The sequence below is a fragment of the Cherax quadricarinatus genome, chromosome 41 (assembly GCF_038502225.1).
Source record: "Cherax quadricarinatus isolate ZL_2023a chromosome 41, ASM3850222v1, whole genome shotgun sequence".
NCBI lineage: Eukaryota > Metazoa > Arthropoda > Malacostraca > Decapoda > Parastacidae > Cherax > Cherax quadricarinatus.
The window spans coordinates 26623942-26640231 of NC_091332.1; the positions used below are offsets into that span (position 1 = coordinate 26623942).

General features: G+C 41.0%; 1 protein-coding gene across 6 annotated transcripts in view; it reads right to left on the reverse strand.

Annotated features, from left to right (window-relative positions):
• Nucleotides 1-737: 737 nt before the first annotated feature.
• LOC128695927 (uncharacterized) overlaps nucleotides 738-16290 on the reverse strand; it is a 131951-nt gene continuing 116398 nt past the window's right edge. For 4 of the 6 annotated variants that reach the window (XM_070093112.1, XM_070093109.1, XM_070093110.1 and 1 more), the window contains 4 exons: nucleotides 11374-11622; nucleotides 6298-6546; nucleotides 4638-4897; nucleotides 738-2305 (listed from right to left, as the gene is read on the reverse strand). In XM_070093112.1, coding sequence (XP_069949213.1) covers nucleotides 2130-2305; nucleotides 4638-4897; nucleotides 6298-6546; nucleotides 11374-11622 — 934 coding nt within the window. In that variant the 3' untranslated portion in view covers nucleotides 738-2129. The remainder of the gene's footprint in view (nucleotides 2306-4637; nucleotides 4898-6297; nucleotides 6547-11373; nucleotides 11623-16290) is intronic. The other 2 variants (XM_070093111.1, XM_070093113.1) reach the window with 2 other exon arrangements.

The following is a 16290-nucleotide window of genomic DNA, read 5'->3' on the forward strand; positions in this document are numbered from 1 at the left end:
ACCACCCTCCTCCAGGTAACCTACCACCACCCTCCTCCAGGTAACCTACCACCACCCTCCTCCAGGTAACCTACCACCACCCTCCTCCAGGTAACCTACCACCACCCTCCTCCAGGTAACCTACCACCATCCTCCTCCAGGTAACCTACCACCACCCTCCTCCAGGTAACCTACCACCATCCTCCTCCAGGTAACCTACCACCACCAGGTAACCTACCACCACCCTCCTCCAGGTAACCTACCACCACCCTCCTCCAGGTAACCTACCACCACCCTCCTCCAGGTAACCTACCACCACCCTCCTCCAGGTAACCTACCACCACCCTCCTCCAGGTAACCTACCACCACTGTGGCATGCAAAGAGTACGTAACCTTTATTCGGCGCATGTACACACCCTCATTTACAGGCTATCTCCCCCAACCAGCGAACCAGGTTGCTAAGAGTTGATGATGGGGCCCCGTCGTTCAACTAGTGACCAGGTTCTAGCCAATAAGAAGATGGTTTTGGCAATCGCAGAGGTTATGTGGGTACCGCTCTCCTGTCTGCCCTTGTCATTCCCATTCTAGAGCTGGTTGAAGCACGGTCTGCTATCTTGTGGCTTCTATTTCTGCCTTGCTTACCGTGGAGTGCACTATACTTATCACTGTACATAGTGTACATATTGCTGTTCTAAATTGGTGAAGGATAATATAAGTCTAAACTTTTTCTACTGTGTTTATTTTGCTCCCATACCACCCTCCTCCAGGTATCCTGCCACGAGGTTTATCATACTTATCATATCTATTATATCATATCATGGATCCTGCCTCCACCACCTCACTTTCCAAACTATTCCACTTCCTGACAACTCTGTGACTGAAGAAATAATTCCTAACATCCCTATGACTCATCTGAGTTTTCACCTTCCAACTGTGACCCCTTGTTGCTGCGTCCCATCTTTGGAACATCCTGTCTCTGTCCACATTATAAATTCCTCAATGTCGTTATCGTGTCTCTCTCCAGTCCCTCCTGTCCTCCAGTGTTGTCAGGTCGAGTTCCCTTAACCTTCCCTCGTAGGACATGCCCTTTAGCTCCGGGACTAGTCTCGTTTCGAACTTTTGCACTTTCTCTAGTTTCCGGACGTGCTTGACCAGATGTGGGTTCCAAAATGGAGTTACATACTCCAGTATGGGCCTGACGTACACGGTGTACAGAATCCAGAACGACTCCTTACTGATATGCTGGAATGCTAGTCTGTGTGCGCGCGCGCGCGTGTGTGTGTGTGTGTGTGTGTGTGTGTGTGTGTGTGTGTGTGTGTGTGCGCGCACGCGCGCGCGCGCGCGTGCAACATGTGAACACATCATCATTAACTAACTAAAACATCCTTTACAGTTTCAGACATTTCTTAATTATTATTATAATCAAAAAAGAAGCGCTAAGCCACAAGGGCTATACAGCAGACATTTCTTAAAACGAACTGAAAGCAGGAAATCACTCTAGTACTAACCTAGCCCCTAACAAACGAAACGAGCACGAATATATGGACTCCCAAAGGCACATAAATCCAATCCGGTGTGCCTCACGCAAGCTAACAAAGGGGGGTGGCATTTACAAAAAGGAAAATACTCCTTCCTGGGGACCAAAAGTAACTCTCATTTAAAACTTATTATAATCATAACTAAGTGTTAATCCTATAAGGGTCATACTGCGCTGTAGTTTATAAACACCAACATCAGCATCCAGGAGTAGGGGAGGTTGTTCGTAATCTCTCTCTCTCTTCACAAAGGTACTCGTGTATCAGGCCACAGAGCTTCTATGCAAGCGTGTATATGACAGGTTAATTGTCACGCTTTCACCTATAGATTTCTGGGGAAGAGTTATGCATGATCTTTAAATTGTTTCGGTTGCAACGTTAAGCTTTACAGTTAATATTATGGTATGAGAACGGGTTCACCCATCAGCATGGTTCTTGCTAACTTGTTCCTAGAATACCTGGAGACAAAAATCTTCAATAACTTCATCTTAATCAGCGTAATATGGTCAGGTTATGTACATAATACACTTAGCATCGCACCAGATGAATTAACACTAGAGATTGCTCCTTTAGTATTGCAAACTTTCCAGGATGTATTTCCAAGGTCAACAAGCACTAGCTCCTCAACACTTTGTTGACAGCTTCAATCACTTGTTTCCTGTATTTTTGAAGAAATGGTTCATGCTTCGTCGAGTTGGCTTCTTGGCACTGCTGGCCACACACTTTGTTGAAGTGGCCTAGGAAGGCCACGTTGGTAGCAACAGACCTCAACGATTTCACTGAACACAAACCTATGAAAAAATAATAATTATATATGAGTTTTATCGTCTTATTGAGGTTCAGCGTCCAGGGGCAAGATAAACTTTATTCTTCTAATGTAAGTATCACAAGATCAGATTAGGACTGCTGGATCAAGTGGCTATTAGCTAATAGAAAAATAATTATATCTGTAAAAAAAAATTACAGTTTAATATCAGTCTAAGAACTGTTATCTTTCCTTAGCGAACTTCGAAGTCTCAGCCCCATCTGTGAAATATTGCTGCCCTCCATGATGCTACCCACGACAGTCTATTACACACAGGCAACTGTAAATAACGGTGATGACCATGGACGGCAGGTGTCAGGAGGCTTGCCCATATCTCGCCAACCCTGGGAATTGAACCCGGGTTGTTTAGATATTCATCTAAACAATATGCCATTGAGCGTAGTTTATAAGCAATCAGTATTACATTACATACACGAAATAATAATATTGTGGAGTGGTAAATGCTACCATTATTGCTGCAACAGTCTGGGGGCATAATCACTGCCGCCGACTTTACTGAAGAAAAGAGAAGATGCAAAAGTGTGTTTATTTTGCAGTGTTTCGACTTGTGCAAAGTTTTATCATAAAGTAGGTAGAATTACCGACAATATGTAAAGTAAAAGGACACAAGTGCAACTAATGTGACATTTACTGTGGCAACGTTTCGCTCTCCAGGAGCTTTATCAAGCCATTACAAACAATACATGGACACAGAGGGTATATAAAGGCTCAGAGTGAGGTGAATACTAGTGAGGTACCATTTCGATGTTCACTAGTGGTAGTAGTAGTAGTAGTAGTAGTGGTAGTGACAAAAGTAATACAATATGGTAGAGCAATTAATTCGTACATGAGTAAAAGGATATAAAAGCTATTACTTGGGTAACATAAAAATAGGTTGGACAAATATAAACTGGAATGAGGCAGCTTGCTTCAGTGTTCACTCTCTGTGCTTTGTGTAGTATAACAGGAGAGACTATGTGATGGCAGGGTTTACTGTTTTCAGGAGGATTCTTGCTAAGACTTCGGAGATGGTGAAGCTGCCGCTGTTTCGAATACAATTAAACAAAACAGCGGCAGCTTCACCATCTCCGAAGTCTTAGCAAGAATCCTCCTGAAAACAGTAAACCCTGCCATCACATAGTCTCTCCTGTTATACTACACAAAGCACAGAAAGTGAACACTGAAACAAGCTGCCTCATTCCAGTTTATATTTGTCCAACCTATTTTTATGTTACCCAAGTAATAGCTTTTATATCCTTTTACTCATGTACGAATTAATTGCTCTACCATATTGTATTAAATTAGACACATGTACAACTCTTGGGTATCTTTATTGAGGAAACGTTTCGCCACACAGTGGCTTCATCAGTCCATACAAAGGAGAATCTTGAAGAACAGGAGGAGAATGAGGTAATCAGTCCCTCAACCTTGAGTCGATGTGGTCAGTCCATCAATCAACATGTCGGTTCTCTGAACCATTCATCTACATATTGTATTACTTTTGTCACTACCACTACTACTACTACTACTACTACTACTACTACTACTACTACTACTACTACCACTAGTGAACATCGAAATGGTACCTCACTAGTATTACACCTCACTCTGAGCCTTTATATACCCTCTGTGTCCATGTATTGTTTGTAATGGCTTGATAAAGCTCCTGGAGAGCGAAACGTTGCCACAATAAATGTCACATTAGTTGCACTTGTGTTCTTTTACTTTACAAAGTTTTATCAAGTGAAGATTTGGCACAGTTGCAACACAACTAAACGGTGTCCTTCACTGAAGTCATCTGGTGAGATTGTGACGGTGATTACTGGTTAATTAATACTATCATCCCCACTTTATCAGTGAGAGAGAAGATAACATTAACCACTGACAGCTCTATCAGTCAATATACCATAAATGACAATAACCTCGTTACTGAAGGATACTAAAACTAGTAATGGATCAATGGGAGAACATCTTCATCTGTTATAAAATCTTCTGTCAATTTTCCATCCATGAAGATAGACTGGTAACATGTTTTACCGTCCACGTAGCATCAGTGACACGAAAATATCACTTACTTTTCAGGTCAACCATTAAGTTTATGGAATATACATCACATCATTATAAAACACATCTTGTGATATATATATATATATAATTTGTTCTGCTAAGTAGACAGGTAAGCCAGCGGAAGGCTCAGTCACATAATCAAGAAACTCCACTGAGCTGGTCATAGTATGTCCCTCGTCAGAAGAGACTGCCCCGTTCCTCACAGTGCACAACATACCTCTTCCTCTCCTCCAGAACCAACTGTGATGTACCTGTGGTGCAGACGAGGGGGCCGTGAGAGAAGACTCCCCTGACAGTGTCCATGTCGTAGAGGGTCTTGTAAAAGCCTGTGTTGATATTTCTGTCCTTGACTTTTGTAAGGGTGTGTCTTAGGTACCAAAAGTCCTCCGGCACGTCAGTTACTTCGCTCTGGGAAGGCTTCAGGTCATTGTAAAAGAACTTCCACTGGAGTCGGTAACCCGTAGGCTTTTTCTTGTTTTCCTTTATCTTCTTTCTCGATTCATCCTCTGAGCTGTAAGTAACAGGGAACTGCAGTAACTGATAATTTTTATAATTATTACGATAAAAACTGAAATTTTATCCTTGGACTTATTTATCGCGCTGACTAAAATAATCATCATTCATCAAAATTAAGGTGCCAAACAATACTAGAAGAGAGGTAAATCCTGTCGCTCCCACTGGCTTAGAAACCCCAGAATCATTGCAATTCTATCCCAATTCTTTATTTTTTAATCCCATGTTAGTCTGTTATATTTGCTCTCATACTTGTGATTAACGAGGCTGTAAGTAAACTTGCATGCCTAAATTTTGTTTCTGAGGTTATGTACCTAGTTTTGTTTTCATTTAAATGTTCATCTGCGCTAATTAAAGGCATTGACCGCCTTGTATCGTTTACACAGTAAATAAACAATAACTCGAATATCAATTTTTGTTTGTTTGAAACTAATTTTGTAAAGGATCATTATTTGTGTCTGTCACGGGTAATGAACTAAGATTTAATCTCGACCTTAAGAGGCACGTAAGTTCCTCCGTCTTCTAATAACATCTTCATTTTTTCACTATAATCTACCTCGTCCATAATTACTATCGCATTTGCTTTGTCTGTTTCGTAAGGTGAAGTCCAGGATCTTTCCTTAATTCATGGTATAACTTAACAGCAAATGCGATAGTAATTATGGACAAGGTAGATAATTGAGAAACAATAAACATGTTATTAGAAGACGGGGAAATTTATGTGTGAACGTTATAATAATATACAATACCGGTAAGTTGATAATTAAGACACATGTGCAACAGTTAGGTATCTTCCGAAACTTTTCGCCTGTACAATAAGCTTCTTCAGTCGAATACAGAGGAAGCAGCAGAAGCAGTAGCGATGTAAAAGCGATGTAATCAGTCCGTCAGCCTTCAAGACGTAGTTTTGAGGTGGTCAGTCCCTCAGCCTGGAGAAGAATATTGTTCCATAGTCTGGAACAATGTGAGGCTGAAAGAAGAAGTAAGAATGTAATCATTGAGAGGGCAGGTCCCTCTCAAATCCACCCCTTCTCACTTATAACTAGTGGTCAGGCAAAAAAAAAAAAATAAAAAAAAAAATAAAAAAAAAAAAATATCGGAGATATTCTTTATATCATGAAATCGTTGTGTTGCAGTGTCTGACATAGTGAATATGATGACGGTATACAATATACTAGCCGCCATACTGTTGTTTCGGCTTTACTACTGTTTCTGCTGCCTCATATACACTCGACTGAAGAAGTCTACTGTGTAGGCGAAAAAATTCGGAATAAAGATAGCTAACTGTTGCACATGTGTCTTATCTGACCTTGACCCTAAACCCTGGGCAGTAAAATAAGAATCAACCTAACTTAGAAAGTAGCTGATTGACTCACCCGTCGCGGAAGTAGTGCGTACCTCGTTATCAAGTAGTCAAGAAAGTGGGAATAATTGTTATGCTGCAGCAAGAAGGGGATCTCGTCAGGGTCATAGTGGGCGATGAAGCGGTATTCGTGCATGTGTCGCAGAAGACAGTCAGTGAAGTAGACATTCTCCTGCGCGAACATTTCCTTGCGCTTCACTAGAGTCCACAGCCTGCGGTGCGCAGAGATGCGGGGGCATTTGACTTTGCGTCTTGGCACTCTGGATCTCATACACGAACGACTCCTAACAACAACTAAACTGCTTGAGTATTTAGCTTAAAAGTAACAACAAAGAGCATATAAAAACATCCCGGCATGATTGAGCTTCTCAGACATCTCTGAACTTCCCACCTGACTGGACAGTTTGACTGGGGGTCCTTTTGCAAGGACCTCGGTGGAAATAGGTCCCTTTGTCTGATTTTTGGGGATTATCCTTGGTAATTTACATACGTATGATACTGCACTTATGTGTACCCGTGCCTAAATAAAGTTACACTAAACCCGTACCTGCAGTCGGATTCTTTGTGCGCCCTGACCTATGTGTATAATTTAATTTATTTTCATCCGTTCCTATACACACACACACACACACACACACAAATAGGAGAATATTTAGTTATAAATGGATACAAGAACTACCAATACGGGCTCAGAGAAAGTTAAATCTGTAGAATCGCCTAGAGTCTCATGACAGTAATTGAAAAGAAATGAATATAGAGAAATATAGAGGATGCATCTTCCTAGACTGTACGAGAGTAACTGATGCAGTATTATACACAAAGCCTCTTTATAAACTGGAAAAGCACGTGGGAATAACAGGAAAGATACCAATGTGCATTTAGGAATACATGAAGAATGGAAGGCAGAGGATTATGGTAACAAAGGAGTTAACGAGGCGGACATAACTGAGAGGATTCTAACTTTGCTGCTTCAACACCAGTGTTATTGAGATACATTAATTAAATGGTAGAGGAAAATGAATTCAGCGGATCACTCCAGACGATGAAAAAGTGCTAAGACAACACCCGGAGAGAACTGTGATAGATGGCCTGGACACACTGCAAGAGCGAACACGAAGGTGCTACTTCAGTTCAATCCTAATAAACTCAAAGCCATGAGCATATAAGACAGGAGTGAGAAGATATCACATATACGTGTTACAATCTGGAAGGAGAGATACTTTAGACAACATACAGGAACGTAGATTTGAGAATACCACAGCAAACATTTAGCTTAGAAGCTAAAGTGTATCACTTCAGAGGCTCATGAGAATTGTAGCTAAGCTAAAAATCTGTTTTAGGATCTTTAACAAAGGTTTATTTTCAAAATTATGGACAAATTATGTTTCGAAAATCTTGTATAAAGTAACAAAAAAATAATTATGCAAATGATCTGGGACTGAGAATCAACTATTAGAAGAGACTTAAAAAACTCAGTCTAACATTATTACAGGTAGGACCCAGTTGAATGAAGTAAAGGGAAAAAAGTGTCGGGGAAAATAAATGCAGATTGTAGTTAAAAATGCCATAGTTGGAAGTTGTAGTGATAAGACAGATAATACAAAGAATCTTAAAAGCAAAACAAGCATTTATAAACGTAATGTTAAACTTACGAGAACTCTGTTAAGTAAAGCAAAGGAACAAACGAACTCCCACTTCGCACCAGCCGCCAATAAGATGTAGTGTTGCTGGATGTTACCAGGTCAGGTTCCAGAGTCAGGTGTAGTGGTGCATGTTGCTGGATGTTACCAGGTCAGGTTCCAGAGTCAGGTGTAGTGGTGCATGTTGCTGGATGTTAGCAGGTCAGGTTCCAGTCAGGTGTAGTGGTGCATGTTGCTGGATGTTACCAGGTCAGGTTCCAGAGTCAGGTGTAGTGGTGCATGTTGCTGGATGTTAGCAGGTCAGGTTCCAGTCAGGTGTAGTGGTGCATGTTGCTGGATGTTACCAGGTCAGGTTCCAGTCAGGTGTAGTGGTGCATGTTGCTGGATGTTACCAGGTCAGGTTCCAGAGTCAGGTGTAGTGGTGCATGTTGCTGGATGTTACCAGGTCAGGTTCCAGTCAGGTGTAGTGGTGCATGTTGCTGGATATTACCAGGTCAGGTTCCAGAGTCAGGTGTAGTGGTGCATGTTGCTGGATATTACCAGGTCAGGTTCCAGAGTCAGGTGTAGTGGTGCTTCAACCAGCTCTAGAATGGGAATGACAAGGGCAGACAGGAGAGTGGTACCCACATAACCTCTGCGATTGCCAAAACCATCTTTTTATTGGCTGGAACCTGGGTACTGGTTGAACGACGGGGCTCCATCGTCAACACTCAGTTACCTGGTTCGCTGGTTGGGGGAGATAGCTTATAAATGAGGGTGTGTACATGCGCCGAATAAAGGTAACGTACTCTTTGCATGCCACAGAGGAGGCAGATCATGGTAATGAATATGATATTGTGTATATGGACTTCAATAAGGTTTTCGATAGAGTTCCACACCAGAGGCTATTGAGGAAACTTAAGGTACACGGAATAGGAGAAATTTTTTCCTGGGTAGAGGCATGGCTGGCAAATAGACAGCAGAGAGTTTGCATAAATGGGGAGAAATCAGAATGGGGGCACTGAGCACATCACAAGCGGTGTTCTTCAGGGGTCTGTGTTGGGCCCGTTGTTGTTCACAATTTACATAAACGACATAGATAGGGGAATAAATAGCGACATAAGCAAATTTGCTGATGACACCAAAATAGGCCGTCCAATTCATTCTAATGAGGACACTAGAGCACTCCAGGATGATTTGAATAGACTGATGCAATGGTCGGAGAAGTGGCAGATGCAGTTTAATACTGACAAATGCGAAGTTCTAAATGTTGGACAGTTAAATAACCATGCCACATATAAACTAAATAATGTAGATCTTAATACTACTGATTGCGAAAAGGATTTAGGAGTTCTGGTTAGCAGTAACCTAAAACCAAGACAAGAGCGCATTAGTGTTCGCAATAAAGCTAACAGAATTCTTGGCTTCATGTCTAGAAGTATAAATAATAGATGTCCTCAGGTTGTTCTTCAACTCTATATATCCTTGGTTAGGCCTCATTTAGACTATGCTGCTCATTTCTGCTCACCGTACTACAGAATGGATATAAATGCTCTGGAAAATGTACAGAGGAGGATGACAAAGATGATCCCATGTATCAGAAATCTTCCCTATGACGATAGACTGAGGGCCCTGAATCTGCACTCTCTCGAAAGGCGTAGAATTAAGGGGGGATATGATTGAGGTGTATAAATGGAAAACAGGAATAAATAAAGGGGATGTAAATAGTATGCTGAAAATTTCCAGCCAAGACAGGACTCGCAGCAATGGTTTCAAGTTGGAAAAATTCAGATTCAGGAAGGATATAGGAAAGCACTGGTTTGGTAATAGAGTTGTGAATGAGTGGAACAAACTCCCGAGTACTGTTATTGAGGCTAAAACGTTGTGTAGTTTTAAAAATAGGTTAGATAAATACATGAGTGGGTGTGGGTGAGTGTGAGTTGGACCTGACTAGCTTGTGTTGCTGGATCTGGTGCCGTGCTCCTTCCTTGAGTGGTGGTGACCAGAATGGGTGGGTCACTGGGCTAATCCGGGGAGGGTCATTGGGCTAATCAGGGGGGGGGATGATGGGTCAGTAGGCCTGTTGCAGTGCTCCTTCTTTCTTATGTTATGTTCTTATGTACTGTTAACCCGGTTACCAGTGAAGATATTAAAGCAGTCTACCACCCTTTAGTAAGTAAGTTTATTCAGGTATACACAAATACAGTTACATAGAATTATCATACATAGCAGCATGTGTGTAGAGAACCTGGGATAACCCAAAAAAGTCAGACAGAGTGACTTATTTCCATTGTGGTCCTTTCTTCAGTGTTATATTTAGTAACCATCATGTAACCAGTTTTTTTTTTTTTCATTATCATCTCTGCTGCTGGCTCGGTCATCCAGAGTAGACGCTAGATTTATTGGAGCGAGAACTCAGTCAACGAGACAGTGGGACAATGGGATTTTCTGAACATCTGACTAACACCGCCTACCCAGGATAACAAAAATAAATTCTTCTAAACATCTAAGAAGATTCTCCTAACTGAAGATCACACTGGAACCAACGGCGGCTATTTTTTTTTATTTTATTTTTAAGTAAAATACTTATAAAAAAATTCACTATTATTATTCCTCAGTGATTCATTTTTCCACACTTCTGTTCAGGCGGAAGGTGTTCCCCTGACACCTTCTTTGCTTCCATGAATAACGTTCTTTGTCTCCACAGATGTCTCATTGCACCATTCACCTTTTTCTCTTCATCAGTTCTATTGATAACCTCGTCCTTCATATACTCATCCTCCGACACGTTCACTCCCAAATATCTGAACATTCACTTTCATACTCCCTCCGTCTAATCTGATATCCAGTTTTTCCTTACCTAACTCGCTTGATACCCTCATCACTTTACTCTCATCTATGTTCACTTGCAACTTCCATTACACACCATGAAATATGGGTTTACATATGATAATTTCTGAGTTCCTCATCCGATTGTCTTCAATGCTTCAGCAATGATAATCTGAGAGGTTTTAAATTTAAGGTATTTTAGGATATTGTTCTCTCTTTGGCTTTAAAGCTGATGTTTCCTAGTGGAAGGTTTAACTTTGTTTTGGGATTTATAAATCCATATTTGCCATATTGTTTTTTAAAAATGGGATATCAGTTTCCATGTGATAACTTTTGAATATCTATTATGATTCACGTAAAGTCTTTAGTGGTAATATTTAACTGCATTAGAAACTTATGCCGCGCTCTATCCCGGGCATTGAGGTATGTGTGTTCTGGAGTTATGCAATAATGGCATACGGTTTTTTGATAGCGCCTCTGCCAAAATGCATGACGTTGTAATACAAACTGACATTGTCCCTCCAAGGCAAGATAATCAGAACAGTTAAAGCATATTCACCCTCACTCATTTCCTTGGTGTCTATCCAAAAAATGCTGTGATATCAGGACCTAAACCTGTTATCTGTCAATACCTGCCTAGAAAAGTTGTGTAGGTAACCCTACCTGCGAAGACTTGGCTCGTTGATATATGGTGGTGGGTAATAGTAGTTGATGAGATGGACAAAGCCGTCATCCTCGTAGTACTTGAGGACCTTCTCCAAGTTAGGATGAACGTCAGTAACGTAGAGGAACACTTTACCAATGCCCTCCGCCCTCAGGATCTCCAGCCACTCCACCATTCTCTTGGAGAAGTCTTCGTGGTAGTAGTAGAGAGCTGGACCACACACAGCTGGTACCCACCCATTCACTGTCCTGCGGGAGATATACTTGAACAAACTGCAAGTTTTACCAGTATTGATTGTAACCTGGTTATGACTGTAACCTGCCAGCAAATAAACCCCACCCCCCTAAATTCCATTAATATAACGACATTTATCTTTGCAAACATACAGGGTTTAAAGCCGTCAATAAACAACACAATTCGTTACATCAAGGGACTGCTCAATGTGAATGCTGCAATGTTTGCGGCATTCACAGAGACCCACATAAAGGATCATTTTGACAACGAAAATTGAAAATTGACCATTCCCAACTCCTACTCCAAACATCTTGCTACTGGTCTATTTCAACCTGAGACACCTAAAATGGAGGAGTGTAGCAAATAATATTTTAGCTCAGATGAAAATTCAAACACACACGAGCTATTAAATCTCTGCACCAAATTCACTTTAAACCAGCAAATATTAGAGTCTACAAGACTAGAAAATACACTGAACCTCATCTTCACTAACAACGACGATCTGATGCGTAATATAACCGTAACAAAGACAATACACTCAGATCACAACATAATAGAGGTACAGACGTGTATGCACAGGGCTCCTGACCAGCAAAATGTGATCATTCATGAGGGTGTCTTCACAAAATTCAACTTCAGTAACAAAAACATAAAATGGGAACAAGTCAACCATGTTCTAAATGACACAACTTGGGAGGATATCCTAAACAACATGGATTCGAACCTTCGCCTAGAAAAAAAAATAACTCTGTAGCACTTGAGGTCTGCTCAAGGCACATTCCATTAAGAAAGAGAAGATGTAAACTAGAGAGAGACGCTCCCTGTACAGGCGAAGGCGAAGAATCACAGAGCTGCTGAGAGGCGCCAATATATGTGAAAAACGAAGGGAGCCACTAGTCAGAGAAATAGCAAATATCGAACTTAAGCTTAAGAATCTTACAGGAGACAAACATCTCAGGAAGAACTAAAAGCCATAAAGGAAACTGAAAAAAACAAGATACTTCTTCTCTTACGCCAAATCTAAAGGTAAAACAAATTCATCCAGTATTGGGCCCCTGGGTAGTCAAGATGGGACCTACACAAATGACAGCAAAGAAATGAGTGAGATACTAAAGTTCTAATATAACTCAGTTTTCAGCGAGCCGTTAACCAGACTGAGGGTCGACAATCTAAATTATTTTTTTTATGATCGAGACGCAAAATTTGGTCATCTCAAAAATCTCTGATATTATCCTAACACCACAAGACTTTGAAAAGGCAATAAATGGCATGCCCATGCACTCTGCTCCAGGTCCGGACTCATGGAATTCCGCGTTCATCAAGAACTGCAATAAGCCTCTATCACGTGCCTTTAGCATTCTGTGGAGAAGTATGGATATAACGAAAAAGATTATTTGGTAAGGTGCTGCAAGCGGGTGGTTAATGATAAACTTCTTCGGAGGCTTCTTACTTTATTGTTAAGTAGTGGTGGGTAAACAGGCTTGTGTGTAGTGCCCATGGCCCGGGAGGGCCATGCCCACGAGAGAGAGCTGGGAGTCCTTGTGCCTTCCTGCTAGGCCGCTGTGTGAGTGAGGGTGAGGCAAGTCTGGGCATACTGAAGTGGCAAGGCCTAATGATGGCAGCACCTGAGTGGCGCGAAATATGAACTAAGCTGGCAGACAGCATGGGCTGTCTGTGCAGACAGTACAGGCTGTCTACATGGACACAGGGGTTATCCCACACTCACTAAAAACAACAGACATAGCCCCACTCTACAAAGGTGGTAGTAAGGCAATTGCAAAGAACTACAGACCAATAGCACTAACATCCCATATCATAAAAATCTTTGAAAGGGTTCTAAGAAGCAAGATCGCCAACCACCTAGATACCCATCAATTACATAATCCAGGGCAACACAGCTTTAGAGCAGGTCTCTCCTGCCTGTCCCAGCTACTGGACCACTATGACAAGGTCCTGGATGCCACAGAGGGTAAATAAAATACAAATGTAGTATAAACAGACTGCAAAAGCGTTCGATAAATGTGACCATGGTGTAATAGCGCACAAAATGCGTGATAAAGGAATAACAGGAAAAGTTGGTAGATGGATCTATAACTTCCTAACAAATAGAACACAAAGAATAACAGTTAACAGAGTAAAGTTTGAGGCAGCTACGGTGAAAAGTTCTGTTCCACAAGGCACAGTACTCCCTCCCATCCTATTCCTCATCTTCATATATATGACATAGACAGAGATGTAAGCTATAGCTCCATATCTTCCTTTGCGGATGACACCCTCCAAGCGGACATCAACCAAATCTTCAAATGGGCCATTCAAAACAATGTGAAGTTCAGTGAAAAGAATTTTCAACTACTCAGATATGAAAACTTGAGAAAATTAAAACTGTATCAGGGTATACAACAAATTCTAAGCATACAATAGATCGAAAAGTAATGTGAAGGACCTGGGAGTGATAATATCAGAGGATCTCACAATCAAAGGCCACAACAATGTATCAACCGCATCTGCTAGAAAAATGATAATATGGACAATGAGAACTTTGAAAACTAAGGAAGCCAACCCCATGATGATTCTCTTCAAATCGCTTGTGCTCTCTAGGCTGTAATATTGCTGTATACTAACTGCCCCCTTCAAGGCAGGCGAAATTGCTGACCTGGAGAATGTACAAAGAACTTTCACGGCACATATAAGTACAATAAAGCATCTAAATTACTGGGAACGGTTGAAATCCCTTGATTTATATTCCCTGGAACGCAGGCGAGAAAGATACGTGATAATATACACTTAGAAAATCCTAGGAATATTAGTACCAAACTTTTACACGAAAATCACTCCCTATGAAAGCAAAAGACTCGGCAGGAGATGCAACATTCCCCCAATGAAAAACAGGGTCGCCACGAGTATACTGAGAGACAACATAATAAGTGTCAGGGACCCAAGACTACTCAACTGCCTCCCAGCATACATATGGGGGATTACCAATAGACCCCTGACTGTCTTCAAGGCGCTGGACAGGCACCGAAAGTCAGTACCTGACCAGCCGAGCTGTGATTCGTACATCAGTTTGCATGCGGCCAGCAGTAACAGCCTGGTTGATCAGACCCTGATCCACCACGAGGCCTGGTCTCAGACTGGGCCGCGGGGCCGTTGACCCCCAAGCATACTCTAGGTATGATTTCTTCACTGTATACTTCAGGAATACACACTATTCAATTGCTTTATTCACTGCATGTTTACCTTAGTTACGTGATAATAATGTTGTTGTATTAATGTGATTCCTTACTTTATTTTCATGCTATCTATTTAATGCGCTCCTTCCTAGTGTCTTAATAAAAGAAATAAGTATATATTACATTTCTAGTTATTTGGACTAGATTAATCTTTTATATCTCGTTATTATAACTTTTGACATTCTGTATTAAAACCCAGGCTTCCAAATGGCCTGTTACCCCGGGTGTAATGGGAGCAAATAAACACAGTACAAAAAGTTTAGACTTATATTATCCTTCACCAGTTTAGAACAGCAATATGTACACTATGTACAGTGATAAGTATAGTGCACTCCACGGTAAGCAAAGCAGAAATAGAAGCCACAAGATAGCAGACCGTGCTTCAACCAGCTCTAGAATGGGAATGACAAGGGCAGACAGGAGAGCGGTACCCACATAACCTCTGCGATTGCCAAAACCATCTTCTTATTGGCTAGAACCTGGTCACTAGTTGAACGACGGGGCCCCATCATCAACTCTTAGCAACCTGGTTCGCTGGTTGGGGGAGATAGCCTGTAAATGAGGGTGTGTACATGCGCCGAATAAAGGTTACGTACTCTTTGCATGCCACATTCTGCTTTATTTAAGTTATCCTTAATTAATGTATTAAGGTCAATATTAAGTTTAGATTCTAATTTTGAACTCAGCCATTTAGCCATTTAGGAAACATCAGCCACAACAATGCTTCTCTGTGAGGTGGAATGTACGTTAGAATGTCGGTTAGATTATGTTCGGTTAAGTTAGCCTAAGTTAGGTTAGGGTTGGTTAGATAAAGTTGGGATAAGTTAGGATGTGCTAGGATAGGTTAGGTTAAATTAGCAACTAAACCTAACCTAATAAATAATTATTCTAAAGTGGGGTTCCCATTTACTGTTTAGGACGGACGGTACAAAAACTAAAACATGTGCTACACTCTGAAGACATTTCTAAACTACATATTTCACTGGACCAGCGGATTTCTTAAGTGTACATTAAGCGCTGATTGGCCCAGCGAGTCACGTGACTGAACTATCGTTTCATTGGCCAGGCATGTCCTAAGAGGTCAATTTTATCACATACTGTACCTCATAAAAATTATTGTGGCTGATATCTCTTAAAATAAAAATTTGCACCATAAATGAATCTTGTTCCCTGCCAATGGTCAGAGTATTTGTATTTACAAGCATAAGTAAATGATTGAGTTCAGACCTGGACCTAGACTCATTATTGCCCTATATTAAAATTAACTTTATAAGTTGTAACACTTTTCAAAGTGTTACAACTTATAAAGTGACGACCTAGGAGTCGTCATTCATAAGAGAGTTCAGCATAAACATCACATAAAAGGCATAGTGAAACCTAGCTTTTGTGAACTAATTTTTAAGATGCCCAGCATCTTTGCTCTGAAACTAATTAAAGATTCTGTCTTACATC